General features: G+C 41.0%; 1 protein-coding gene across 8 annotated transcripts in view; it reads left to right on the forward strand.

Annotated features, from left to right (window-relative positions):
• Positions 1 to 3,601: 3,601 nt before the first annotated feature.
• The window catches only part of SNAP91 (synaptosome associated protein 91), a 128,257-nt gene continuing 118,600 nt past the window's right edge, over positions 3,602 to 13,258 (forward strand). For 2 of the 8 annotated variants that reach the window (XM_074368669.1, XM_074368671.1), the window contains exons 1-2: positions 3,902 to 4,151; positions 5,034 to 5,193. In XM_074368669.1, the coding sequence (XP_074224770.1) occupies positions 5,064 to 5,193 (130 nt within the window). In that variant the 5' untranslated portion in view covers positions 3,902 to 4,151; positions 5,034 to 5,063. Of the gene's footprint in view, positions 3,750 to 3,900; positions 4,152 to 5,033; positions 5,194 to 13,258 lie in introns of those variants that run through there. The other 6 variants (XM_074368672.1, XM_074368673.1, XM_074368674.1 and 3 more) reach the window with 4 other exon arrangements.

A 13,258-nucleotide genomic window follows, 5' to 3' on the forward strand; every position in this document is an offset into this window, starting at 1 on the left:
ATTTAGTATATAACATTCATGGTTCTATTTCTAGGTTTTCCTGGAAATAAAAAACTGGCATTTCTTTTTTTTTAACATTTTTTATTGATTTATAATGATTTTACAATGTTGTGTTAAATTCCAGTGTAGAGCACAATTTTTCAGTTAAACATAAACATATATATATTCATTGTCACATTTTTTTCTCTGTGAGCTACCATAAGATCTTGTATATATTTCCCTGTGCTATACAGTATAATCTTGTTTATCTATTCTACATTTTGAAATCCCAGTCTGGCCCTTCCCACCCCCCACCCCCTTGGCAACCACAAGTTTATATTCTATGTCTGTGAGTCTATTTCTGTTTTGTATTTATGCTTTGTTTGTTCTTTTTTGTTTTTTTTTTTTTAGATTCCACATATGAGCGATCTCATATGGTATTTTTCTTTCTCTTTCTGGCTTACTTCACTTACAATGACATTCTCCAGGAGCATCCATGTTGCTGCAAATGGCATTATGTTGTCGGTTTTTATGGCTGAGTAGTATTCCATTGTATAAATATACCACAGCTTCTTTATCCAGTCATCTGTTGATGGACATTTAGGCTGTTTCCATGTCTCGGCTATTGTAAATAATGCTGCTTGAACATTGGGGTGCAGGTGTCATCCTGAAGTAGGGTTCCTTCTGGATATATGCCCAGGAGCAGGATTCCTGGGTCATAGAGTAAGTCTATTCCTAGTCTTTTGAGGAATCTCCATACTGAAAAACCTGGCATTTCTTAACCTTTGCCACTAGGCTACTATTTTCCAAGCTCAGTACGATCTTCTTTAAAAACAATCAACAACATTTCAAATGTTGGTTCTACCCTTGATATGATTCACTAATCTGTATATGGTATTTCTATATTTGGGAGGTTTTTAAACATTTTTCTGTTACCACCCATGACAGAGGATGTCCATGTGTCAAGATATTCATCCATGCATAGTAACAGAGACAAGATTAGAATACTGAAGACAGAACTATGGCTTTCCATACTTCCCAGTGTTATATGTACATAATTTACTGTAGATAATTTTACATTATTGTATGATTACTACAAATCCACTCCAATTTATTTTTGAAAAGGAAATCATTCACAGGTTGTATTATTTTAACCATTATTGGAAACATGTTAATTGCTCAAAACCTCTTAACTTATAGTCATGTATGTGACCTAACATCATTACTGGACTATTGGGGAACCACTATTCTACATTATTTCCTTAATTCGTGACAATGGTCCGACTTATTGGCATAATGCTCATAATAATCTCTTATTCTTTTAATGTCCATAAGAACTATCCTTCCTTTCATTCCTATCATTGGAAATTTGTGTTACCTCTTTTTTTCCTTTCTGGCTATGGAGTTTATCGGTTTTATCGATCTTTTCAAGTGATAACTTTTGGTTTCATTGAATTTATCTAGTATTTGTCTATTTTTACTTTCATTTATTTTTACTCATCTTTATTATTTCTTTTTGCTCATGCTGAATTTCATTTGTTCTTTTCCTCATTTTTTAAAGTTGAAACTTAAATAACTGTTTTTTGGTCTTTCTTCATCTTAAAAGCATCTTAATGCTGTAAATTTCCCTCTAATTTCTGCTTTACCTGCATCCCACAAATTTTGATATGTTGCATTTTCATTATCATTTAGTTCAAAGTAATTTCTAATTTTCCTATGGAAAAGTTAGACCCAAGGATTATTTAGAATATGCTGTTTAATTACCAAATATTTAGGGATTTCCAGATATGTTATTAAATTTTAGTTAAATTCCATGGTAGTAAGAGAACACAATATGTATAACTGAATTCCTTTTAAATTTATGAGACTAGCATTAGGGCCCAGGATGACTATTCCATGCTCACTTGAAAAGAATGTAGTCCACTGTTGTTGGGTGGAGTCCTTATAAGTGTTGACTAGGTCAAATTGATTGATATGGTTATTTCAAATCATCTATAACATTACTGGTTTTCTGTCTACCTGTCCTATCAGTAGAAGAGTGTTGAAATCCTTAAGTATAATTGTGGATTTGCATATTTCTCCTTTTAATGCTATTAGTTTTTGCTTCAGCTCATTTTGAAGCTCTTTTCCTCAATATATAAACATATAGGACTGTTACATATGCTTGATGAATTTTTATCTTTATGAAATGTGCCTCTTTAACCCTACTAATATTCCTTACTGTGTAGTCTACTCTGATAATATTGCCACTCCAGCTCTTTTTATCAGATTTATTGAGGCACAATGTATATACAATAAACTCACCACTTTTAAGTGTACAAATTGATGTTTTGAGAAATATATGCAGTTGTGTAACTATTGTCACAGTCATGATACAGAACATTTCTATCACTTCAAAAGAGTTACTTTCTGCCACTTTACAGTCAACCTCTTTCCCCATCCTGGCATCTGACATGCTTTGTCTCTATACTTCTGCCTTTTTTGGAATGTTATATAAGATAATCACAGCAATAAGTAGCATTTGGGGTTGGGCTTCTTTGATTTAGCATACCGCATTTGAGACTCATCTATGTTGTTATTTTGTTCCTTGTTATTGCTTAGTAGTATTTCACTGTATGGTTATACCACATTTTGATTATCTATTTACCAGTAGAATAACATTCTCCCAGTTTGGAGCTGCTATATATCGCTACTACAAAATTTGAGTACAAGGTTTTGAATAGAAGCATGTTTATTTCTCTTGTTTAAATACCTACGTGTGGTATTGCTAGATATTTTAAGACTGGCATTTGAAACCTGACAAAGGCAGTCTTGGTCTGTCTTTCTTTAGTCATCAGGCTTCTAATTAATGCTAGAATGAGTCCGAAGAGTTACAAAATCATGGCTTCGTACTCTGTGTTGTACCAGGTGAGAGGAATACACAGCAAAACCTTGACATCTACAGGTACATATTTTACAGCCTCAAGGCCTAATAGAGGCCACCTGTAGCCAAGAAAAACGTCAAGAAAATTCACAAATGAAGTTCTGATCTTGATTCTACTGTGAAAAGTTAAGATTTTTTAGGTTAAGGTAAATAACAATTCTTTGAAAATGTCAACATGTGAAACTCTTAACCTAGCCAAATCCCGAACACTATATTTAATTGGCAGAAATTGCTAAAAGGTACAAAGAATTTTCCTTAAACACCCAAATGATAATGTGATTATGATCTAGGACTCGATTGATTATTTTGTTCATTGTTCGTCCTTGTGGCAGACTTCAGTATCCGTTTAGACCAAAGTGGCTAGAAGTACCTGCCCACCCTGGCTCCCAGCAATAACTGAGACAAGTAAAGGAGATACAAGGAGTTGAGGACGCACAGGTTACGGACGCGGTTGGCTAGCAGAATCTGGTATTTCAAATCGCCCTGCGGATCTGGGCCTCCGCAGCCTTTAATAGGCGGGCGAGTCAGAAGTAGAGGAGAAGGGGCTGGTTTGCCAGGCAGCGAGTGACGACGCCCCAGCCCCGGCCTTTGCAGATCAGAACTCCGGAAGCCCACTCGCTAGGCTGCGCCAACGCCCCCGCCACCCCCGACGCATCCCGCAGTCCGCCGGCAGGTGTGTGAGATGCGCGCGCACGCCGTGCGTGCCTCGTGCTGATCCAGCGAGCCGAGGGGGCTGCTGGGCGTCTCACAGAGTAGTTGGCCGAGTGACTGTCGGCCTCGCCCCACCCCCCGCCTCCTTCTTCTCTCGCGCCTGCTGGGGATGCTCGCGCGCGGCGCCCCCTTGCCCGTAAGCTCGCGGCCCCGGGGGGTGGCGTGTGTGAGTAGCTGGGAGGGGGCCGCCAGGCGCTCCGTGGAGAGCTCGCCCGGGTTTGTCCGCCGCCGTCACCTGACTCGTTGGAGCAGCTACAGCTGAGGTGGGGGCGGGGATGGGGACGCAGCGCGGAGCGCTGGAGAGACGCGGCGGCGGCGGCGGCAGCGGCAGCGGGCGGGTGCGGCTGGCTTCTGGGGCCACGGGCGACGGGCGCAGGGACCGCGGAGCTGAGGGCGTGGGCCAGGCATTGGGGGCTGGAGGCATCGCGCCCCGGGGCACCGGGTCCGCGCGCCGCCGCACACACCCACCCGGCGCGGCTAAACTCGGCTGCCTGGGCTCCGCTCGTCCTGAGGCGGACGGCGCAGCTCCTGGGGCGGGGTGAGTACCGGCGGCCCCCGCTCGGCCCCCTCCTCGTTCTAGGGCCGCGCGGGGATCGGGAGAGGATAATCCTAGGGCGCGGAGAAGGGCAGCGGACGGGTGACAGCTCCGCGGCGCGCTCGAGGGCGGGGGGCTGGGCTGGACTGTCAGCCGGTCTCCGCTCCGCTGTCGGGAAGGGCGAGGCGCTTCGAGACTTGGGCGCCTCCGCAGAGCCCCCGGGCGGCCCCTGCGGCGGGGATTTGGGGGCGAGGAGAGGGGGCGCCGGCGAAGGGCCTCGGCGGGGCTTTGGAGACCGCGACTAGGAAGGAAGGGGAGGCGGGCGCGGAACATGGCGCAACGCTAGGATAATCTCTGCCGCGACCGAGCCCATTGCTGCAGTAGCGCGAGGAGGAGGAGGAGGGAAGCGGCCAGGGCTCGGGTAACCGATCCATTCTCCGAGGCCTGCGGGCTGCTAGGAGGAAACGCTGCGGAGGGGAGGCGAGAGGTGGGCACACAGTGGGCACGGCGCCCAGGGGATAACCCCGACGCACGCGGGGGCCAGTCTGGCACCCGGAGATCAGGTTGCAGGGAAAGTGCTGATTGACAGAGCGAACGCAGAGGGGTGAGGCGGGTGGCATCAGGAGGTGGAGTGTGGGACGGGGACCACTGTCACGATGCTGGGACCGGAGTCCTCGTTGAGGTTCCGGAAAGACCTAGTCTTCTTCGAGCCCCCCCTAGACCGCGCCGCGGGAGCGGGGCTTAGCGCGGTGCTGGCTTGGAGAGGTGGTACCAGGGCGGGGACCGAGAAGAGAGCCTCCGTGCGGCTGGAGGAGGCAAGGCCTGGATGCTCTAAGGGTAGGGTCTGCGGCTTAAACCAGGACCGTCTCCCCTTCTTTCCCGCAGAAGAGGAGGCGGTAGACGCAGCCAGAGAAGATGTCGGGCCAAACACTCACAGATCGGATCGCTGCCGCTCAGTACAGCGTGACAGGCTCCGCTGTAGCGAGAGCGGTCTGCAAAGCCACCACTCATGAAGTGATGGGCCCCAAGAAAAAGCACCTGGACTGTAAGCATCTCTTTATATAAGTGGGACATGCGCAGGGCAGAGGCGCCCTGGATGCGGGCGGTGCGACCTGGGCTTGCTGTCGGTAATGCTGCAGCCTTTTGGATTTCCAGCTGGGCTGCCCCTGAGCTCGAAATCTCCCACCGTGGAGGTGTCTCCTTAGGTCAGCCCTGAAACCTTGTCTTTGAGCCTTTTGTTTTCCTCTTGTGACCTCCAAGGTCTTGGTGAAGAAAAAAAAGATCGATAGATAGATAAATAGATAGAAAGATACCGAGAAATTGTGCATTCTGGATTAGGAGCTTTTCACCTCTTTCTCTCCCCCCTTTCTCCACTGCCCCCTTCTCCAGTCCACGTTAGAGGAAACCAGGGGTTACACAGTCATAACAACAATAATCACAAAAATAGATTCATGGAAGGTCACACTTATCACCCTAGCTGTTTCCTAAATACATTTTGGATGGTTGTAGAGTAATGTCATCTTTTTCAGTGCTGCTGCTGGCGATTTGGTGTGCGAGTGTGGGTGTGTGTGTGTGTTGTATGTAACCACAGCAAACTGAAATCAATTCAAGCTCTTGAACGAGGAAATTGCACTTCGTGGATAATGGCGATTTCATCTGACACAACCTGGCACACTTCTTTGTCCCATTCTCAGAAACTGCTGGGCAGAATGACCACGCTGTGGGCACAAAATGGATGTGCTTTCCCAGCATTTGAGATGGTGCAATCTTAGATGAAAACATTAAATTCATGGGGTTGTTTTTTTGTACTGGTTATTTAATGGGGAAAGGCTTTAATCTAGTTTGAAATCTATATATTTATGAAATAAATATTTCATATGATTAGTATAGTAAATCTTATGTTATTGAAGGGCGAATACGGACCCTTAGAAAAAGGCATTCACCTGCTTTGAGCAATGAGACTCCTTACAAATAAGGCTTCCTCAGAATATGTTCTGTAGTCGCTATTCAGTGTTTTGGACCTGCATAGGATCTGCCCTGCTATGTTGTTTGTTGGTAAAGGTCAGTGTTGACATGAAAGACAGGTCTAGCCATATCCATTTCCCATCTGGCTTCCTTTGCCCATTTTCTGGTTTTCTTATGCTTCAGGTCTTCCCCAGTGTCTGCCTTGTGCAGCTGAGAAAATGGCACCACTGTTAGAGTTGACTCTGGTCCTATGATCAGTGTAAGCAAAGCTTGATGAAGCTTATAACTGGACACTAAGTGTTATCCAGCCTTGCGACCCTGTTGTCTCATAAAATTGGATGCTTTTGCTACTAGAAGCTTGTCTGAGGGGAAAACACCATTACTCCTTTCCTGAGGGAATTTTTAGCAAACGTTGATTATGGTATCGTGTGTTATATGTGCAGTACAGGATGAGAGAGGTCACCGGGGCCAGGGTACCTAACAGAAGTTGAAGAGATCAGGTCATAACCAGCTCGTTTTGCTGCAGTGTGCTGAATCATTTAGCCATCGTTCCATCAGTTTCCCCAACTCTAAAAGAATGACTCATGTCTTAAAGTTATGTGTCAATGTAGCAAGTCCTCATAATAAAAAAGCTATAGTTATGGATTTGCTAAATGATTTGAAAATGATAGCTCAATATATTAATACATTTCAGAGAACATTCACAGGTATAGGTTATGGATTCTCTAAATTATTTGAAAATGATAAATCAATGTATTGATACATTTCAGAGAAAATTTACAGGTTGGAGCATTTCATTAAACACGATTCAGATAAAAACTGACTTTCCCATATCTAGATAGTCACTTTAATCTCTAGATCTTGACAATTCTTTCAAAATTTTTCCAGATCGAGGAGGGTATAGTTCAGTGATGGAGCGCATGCTTAGCATGCACCAGGTCCTGGAGATCCTGGATTCAACCCCCAGGATTTCACTTAAAAAAAAAAAAAAGTCCAGTTGGGAGGTTTTTCGGTATCTCCAGCCTGTGTTAGTCAGTTAAGGTGATTTGAAGATGTGGAACATAAGGGGAATGATTCCATATTTAAAGAAAGCAGCTGAAGTAGGAACTGGTATTGAATTACTAACATGAATAATCATAAGAGCTAAACATTTATTGAGCAATTACTATATGGTAGGCCCTGGACTTTTATGTTATTAATTTATCACTGCTTAACAGGCTCAGGAAGCATAATTCCATAGGTTTTAACCACTGCACTTAACAGCCATCTGTGGTTTATTTAGTAATATTCTCTAATGAGGGGGAAAAAAGGAACTGCATGAGCCCAGATAGTCTAATACTCAAAACACCTATCCTGTTTGTATGGCTTTGTGTGAAATTGGCGTCACAGCCCCACACGCTGTGATTTCTATGGTACACACGAAAAACATTTAATTCTGTCACTTAAAAGAATGAGAAAAAGCCGGGCACTGAGGAATACTGGTATTTCTTTTTAACATTTTACTTTTCCAAGAAGACATAAAATAATCTTCACTTAAAACCACTCTTAGTGTAGAATTTATGTCCTATTTCAGGAAAAGATGATACAGAAAATCTGAACATATAAATAATGTTGAGTGCAATACAAAAAATGTTGTATTGCACTCTAAAAGGGCATCTTTGCACAGAATTCCTTATAATGTTTCTTTAAATAGCAGTAGGCTACCTTAGTAATTTATTTACAGGTTTTCAGTAACACAAGTTTTAAAAGTGAGTCACACCAGTTGTTAAAACATGCAAACATATAACTAAGTTTCACTTAGGCACTGGAATCAGCTTAAGTAGTTAGTGTTTTAATTTTGAAAATGTTAAATACTAATTGGGAGGAAAAGAGCACAAAATGTAGAGTTGGGGACTTGAAACCAAAAAAAAATTTAGTTCTTTTGATTTGTGTGTACTTTGTAGTGTGTAGTTCAGATTAGAGGATTATAAGAATAGAGTTTCTGGTTCTGTGATGTTTTTAAAAAACGTAATTGAATAGGCTCAGAACCTATATGAAATGTGCATTTAATATTATTTAAATTACTGGTTTAAAAGATAGCTTTTTATGTTTAGTCAATAGACTATGAAAATTATTGTTAATTATGGTTATTTATAAAATGATGCTTCATGATACATGGTTTATTCATTTGAAGAAATGACTTGTTAACATCTGGAGGCAGAATTGCATACAGTGAGAAGGTAGGGTTAAGGAAACTGTAGACATATATTCTCAAAAATGTTTTCCTTTTTTCCCAATAATAGTATGTTTCTTGGAGGAAGAATTTACTCAGAAAAGCTCCACCATAATCAGCAGTTATAGATGAAATAAACAGGATGTGGTTAACCTTAATAATCTAAGTAAAGATTACATATTTCAAGGTACTTCTGGATTATGTAGAACTTTTATTCCTCTACTATGATAGTGTTGCCCTTTGCACATGAAAATTAAATACCTAGCCAATGTTAGTTTGACATTAGTTTTTCTGGATCCATCTGTGCATCTTCACTTCCTTTCCCTGTAATACGGTGTGCCTATCTGATAGGACAGGAAACATCCAGGACTTGGCAAGCCTTCACCTTCTTGGTTACGTTACATTACAATATGTAAACTGTTTTACATTCCGGTTGCTTTTCCTCTTCTGTTTTGTAGTTGACACATTAAGGGATGGCCCAAGTCAAATAAACAAAGTAGCAGCATCCGGTAGGGCACGCAGCGCCTACCCACGTGCTGTCTCAGGGCTGAAGAACTGCAACGACGGCAGAGCAGGGCTGGCCCGAAGTAACACCTGCAGGGAGGACTTGGAAGATTTTGTGGCCCTTATATAAGATTCATTTCAGTTAATTGCTCTATGAACAATTTCTGTTAAGCCCCAACTTAAGCCTAGCTCTGTCCGTGATCCATCTTGTATCTTGAGATAAGAATCTTCATCTGTTTGAGTCTTAATTTCTTCATTTGAAACTTGCGGCAGATAAGACCTACCTTGTTTTGAAGACTGTAGATTATGCATATGTAGCGTCTGCCACATAGTAGGTGCTCTGTGATGGTCACTAGGTTCTTATGGAATTATTTAAATTGTGGACACATTCCATAATGGCTGCAGAAAATCTGAATAGAATGTTCATTGTAGATTTCTCCCTTTAAAAAATTACTCTATTGTTAAAATACCCTATTTAAGATGATCAAAATTCCAAATTTAGACATTACTATTAACATCACACCAGACTTTATGAAAAGCCAAATTGGTTATCGGTAATCCTATTTGTTTTCCATTCTAAACCTCTTGCGAGTTTTTAATAATGAGCTTATTCCACATAATAAACAAGTGATTCAAGTCCTGAATCTCATGTTTGAGAGATACTGGTGTTTTTATAAATGATTCTTTTCCTCCAAAATTAAGAAAAAAATAAGATTGTCTCTCTTACAAAAACAACTGGTAAAGGTAGTGGGAGATATAGACTGTGTTTTGATTCAAGGCAAATTACCACAAAATTTCTGCTGCTTTAACTGTATTTATAAAATATCTGTTAATAAATAAGAAATTTTGTGAGTCGTCATAGAATGAAAATTTAAACCAAAAAGATTATTTGCTTTATATAAGCTTGCTTAGGATATAATATATAACACATATTTCGATTTATAGTACTATGATTTGCACTCTCATTCTGTTGATACCATAGCTCCATTTCTGATAACTTACAGAGATTTCCATAGTGCTAAGATCCAAACTGTGAGCTAAGTTTATTGAATAAAATTAACTTGGGACAATGTATGAAAATTGACCAAACACTAAGGTAGCTTTCAATATGAGAAGTATACTAACTTGCTGTAAATATGTTTTGCCTTGATTCCAGTGGTCCTTGTTTCACTATTTGTCATTGTCTAAACATACCCTCTAATTTTCTATACCAATGCGTACTCTGTTTCTCCTTCTTGATTTCATCAGAAGATCCACCCCAAGTGTGGAGATGGTTTAGAATAGTCTCTATTATTTTTTACATAGTTAGGAAGAGATGAAGGAAACAGACTCCTAAAAAACATTCAAGCCGATTATCATGCAGACTTCAAATCTGTAAGGAGTCCCATCTGTGTGGTCCTGTGACATTCTCAGATGATGTTCAGCATCCTCGGAGGGGAGAAAAGATCATGTGAGGTCTAGGAGTTGGCAGGAGCAAGGGAAGTAGAAGAGTGGTAAAGAGTCTTAGGTACTAGTAGGGAGTGAGCTTTAGAAATGACTTAGAATAATTAAGCAGGCTTTATATCAGCTACTGGAACAATAAGGATATTTTTCTAGATCTTTTTACTTCCACGTTTTCAGAGAAATCTTTTTTTTTGTGGGATAATGTTAAATATATTTGGGTCACTTAAGATATTTTTTCCCCTTTGTGATCAATGTGTTAGCAGATAACTAACTTAGAACCAGTACAAAATTGGTAACTCAAGTTGATTTTTCAGAAGTTGCACAAGTGATTTAAAAGATTGTACGTATGGGAAAATATATAAAACTGTGTATACAGTAGGTCAGTTCAAATCTTGCAGTGTTAGCTTGCCTCATTTTAGATTAAAATCTAGATTTTTGGTACATTGCCATATTAGTTTTAATGTTTATTAAATGGCTACTGAAGTCTTGTTTGAAATTTAATCTGTGCACTTAGTTGCTGTGGGCCTTTCGCTTAGCTTTTCACAAGTAAATATCCTTTAAATGTCTTACCTCCTCTCTTGAAATTGACTGATGCTGAGATAGGGTGTTCTTTGACAATTATCTTGGTTTCAATAACTTGGTAAAGAAGGTCAGGAGTGACATATAACCCTGCTCCCTGGGGGCCGAGGATCCTTTCCTTACAGAGTTGAATTTTAGGTGACTCAACTCCTGAGCCAGCAGCTCTTGAGAGAGCCTTCGCATATAATCTTAGTGCAGTTAATTAATTTGAAAAGCCACGTGTCTTGCCATTAAAGATATTTATTCCTCGGTTCCACTTTGTAAATTCCTTCCTCTTCAGAGAAATATATTGTTTGAAGGGAAATGTTGGCTGGCTGTTTTTTCTTAGGTGTTTATAGAACGTGGAAGTTTCTCTATCTTTTGTTTCTCATCAAGAAGAGGATAGTTGAGTGGCATACCCCCTGTCAATTGCATGATGACCTATAAGTGAAAAATGGTGGAGTCTTCCTTGGAGCAGTTGGCTGAAAGCACAGACCAGAGAGAGTTATACCCTGAAGCCCACAGTCCTTCTAGAGCTGTTTTCCTGCTCTCTCTCCATTTGTCCCAAGTATGTGAGGACCACCCCTCTCCACTGCCCTCACACGTGTACATAAGATTTCTCTATTATGCATCTTTGAGAAGGATCTTGTGTCTTCTAATAGATTTTGTGATGTGTCATTCCTGGCTGCCCAGGAGAGAGAAGCTGGATGTTTGCCTGCTTTGTATGGTTTTGCTTTTGGCCCTGATCATTTGATTATTCTCCTAGGACTACCACTTTTTTTGTAAGACAGAACTCTCCTCCTTTCTACACCAATTATCCTGTCCTCTGTATCTTTAAACTCTCCCTTTAGCTCTTGTACACAGTTTTCAAGTATCTCGATTTAAAACCAACAAACAAAACCTCCTACACACAACTCTCCTTGGACTCTGTGCCCTCTTCCAGCAACCAGCTTGTCATCGCTTGCTTTTCTTTCACAACCCAACTTTTTGACACAGAGACTCACCATTCCAAAGAAAACAAACTCATCTCTACCCAACTTTGGATAGTCTGTGCCTTTGATTGGCTTAATTCATGCATGAAATATTAGAATCGCTGTGAGGCGCTAGGTGTTGCCCTGGCCACTGCCCCGAGGATTCTCCCTTCTCTCTCAAATACCATGGGTGATCAGTTCTTTTAAAACTCTCTGAAATCTTCTTTAGCTGCCTCTGCTTGGTTTCTTTAGATCAGTAATAAGCCTCACCTGTAAAACGATTAGTGCTAGTACTTACCTCACTTTTGGTGAGGAGTAAGAGGGATAATGCATGTAAGACACCCAGCCCAGAGCTGACACACAAACATGCAATGAACACGAGTCATTACCGCTACTCTAGTTAACTATTGCTAGCACATTTGCTGTCGTTGCTACTGTCGCTGCTACTGGTACCATTACTTCTACTCCTACCGCTATGACAGCTGATACATGATCCTTCCTGATTTCTCCTTACTGTTTTTTTGCCTTTTCCTTTCAGTTCCTTCAGTTTCTATTTTAATTCCAACTTTTCCCTTCCATAGTTTGCAAACTGTATTTACTGTTTCAGTTCTCTTAGTGATTGCCCTTGAAATATGCATAAAGTCGAAAATAGATCAGTATCTCTTTTTACCCCCTCAAAGAAAAGAAATTTAGAAACTTTTCATTTCAATCTCCCACTTCTTATGCACATGCTATTATTGCCCAGTGGTTTAGTTTATCATTGTTTTAACTTCTAGAGCTAGACGTTATTATTCCATATGGGCAGTGTTTACTTAGCTATATACACCTTGGCTTCTTTGCTCACCATTCCTTCCTTCTTAAGATTTTCTTAACTATATCCTTCTGAAACTCCTTCACTGAGGCTCTTTAAACTCTGGTTGAGTGTTTAAAAAAAATCTTTTACCCACATTTTTGAAGGATAATTTATCTGGATATACAAATATTTTCTCTTTGAAGATAATATTTGGCTTCTGTTGTTGCTCTTAAGAAGTCATCTGTTAGTCTGCCTGCCTTTAGGTAATCTCTGTTTTTGTGGCTGCTTTTAAAATCTTATTTGTTGTCTTCTATGCCATGTGTGTGTTTAGATGTAGTTTTCTTTTTATATATCCTATTTGGAGCTTGATGGGTTTCCTGAATTTGAGAATTCATGTCTCTCATCAGTTCTGGAAAATTCTCCATCTTCCTGTTACCTTTGATTGTTGCCTGTGCCCATTCTCTTTCTTCTCTCCTTCAAACATGATTATGTAATATGCTGGGTTTTCTCACTATATCCTTACATCTCAAATATACCTTCCATCTCAAATATACCTTCCATATTTCTTAACACTTTCTTTACTGTGGGACAGCCTTTGTTTTTCAGATATCTTCCAGTTCATTCATTCTCTCTTTAGCTGTGTCTTGTCTGCTTTTACTCACCC

The sequence above is a fragment of the Camelus bactrianus genome, chromosome 8 (genome assembly GCF_048773025.1).
Source record: "Camelus bactrianus isolate YW-2024 breed Bactrian camel chromosome 8, ASM4877302v1, whole genome shotgun sequence".
NCBI lineage: Eukaryota > Metazoa > Chordata > Mammalia > Artiodactyla > Camelidae > Camelus > Camelus bactrianus.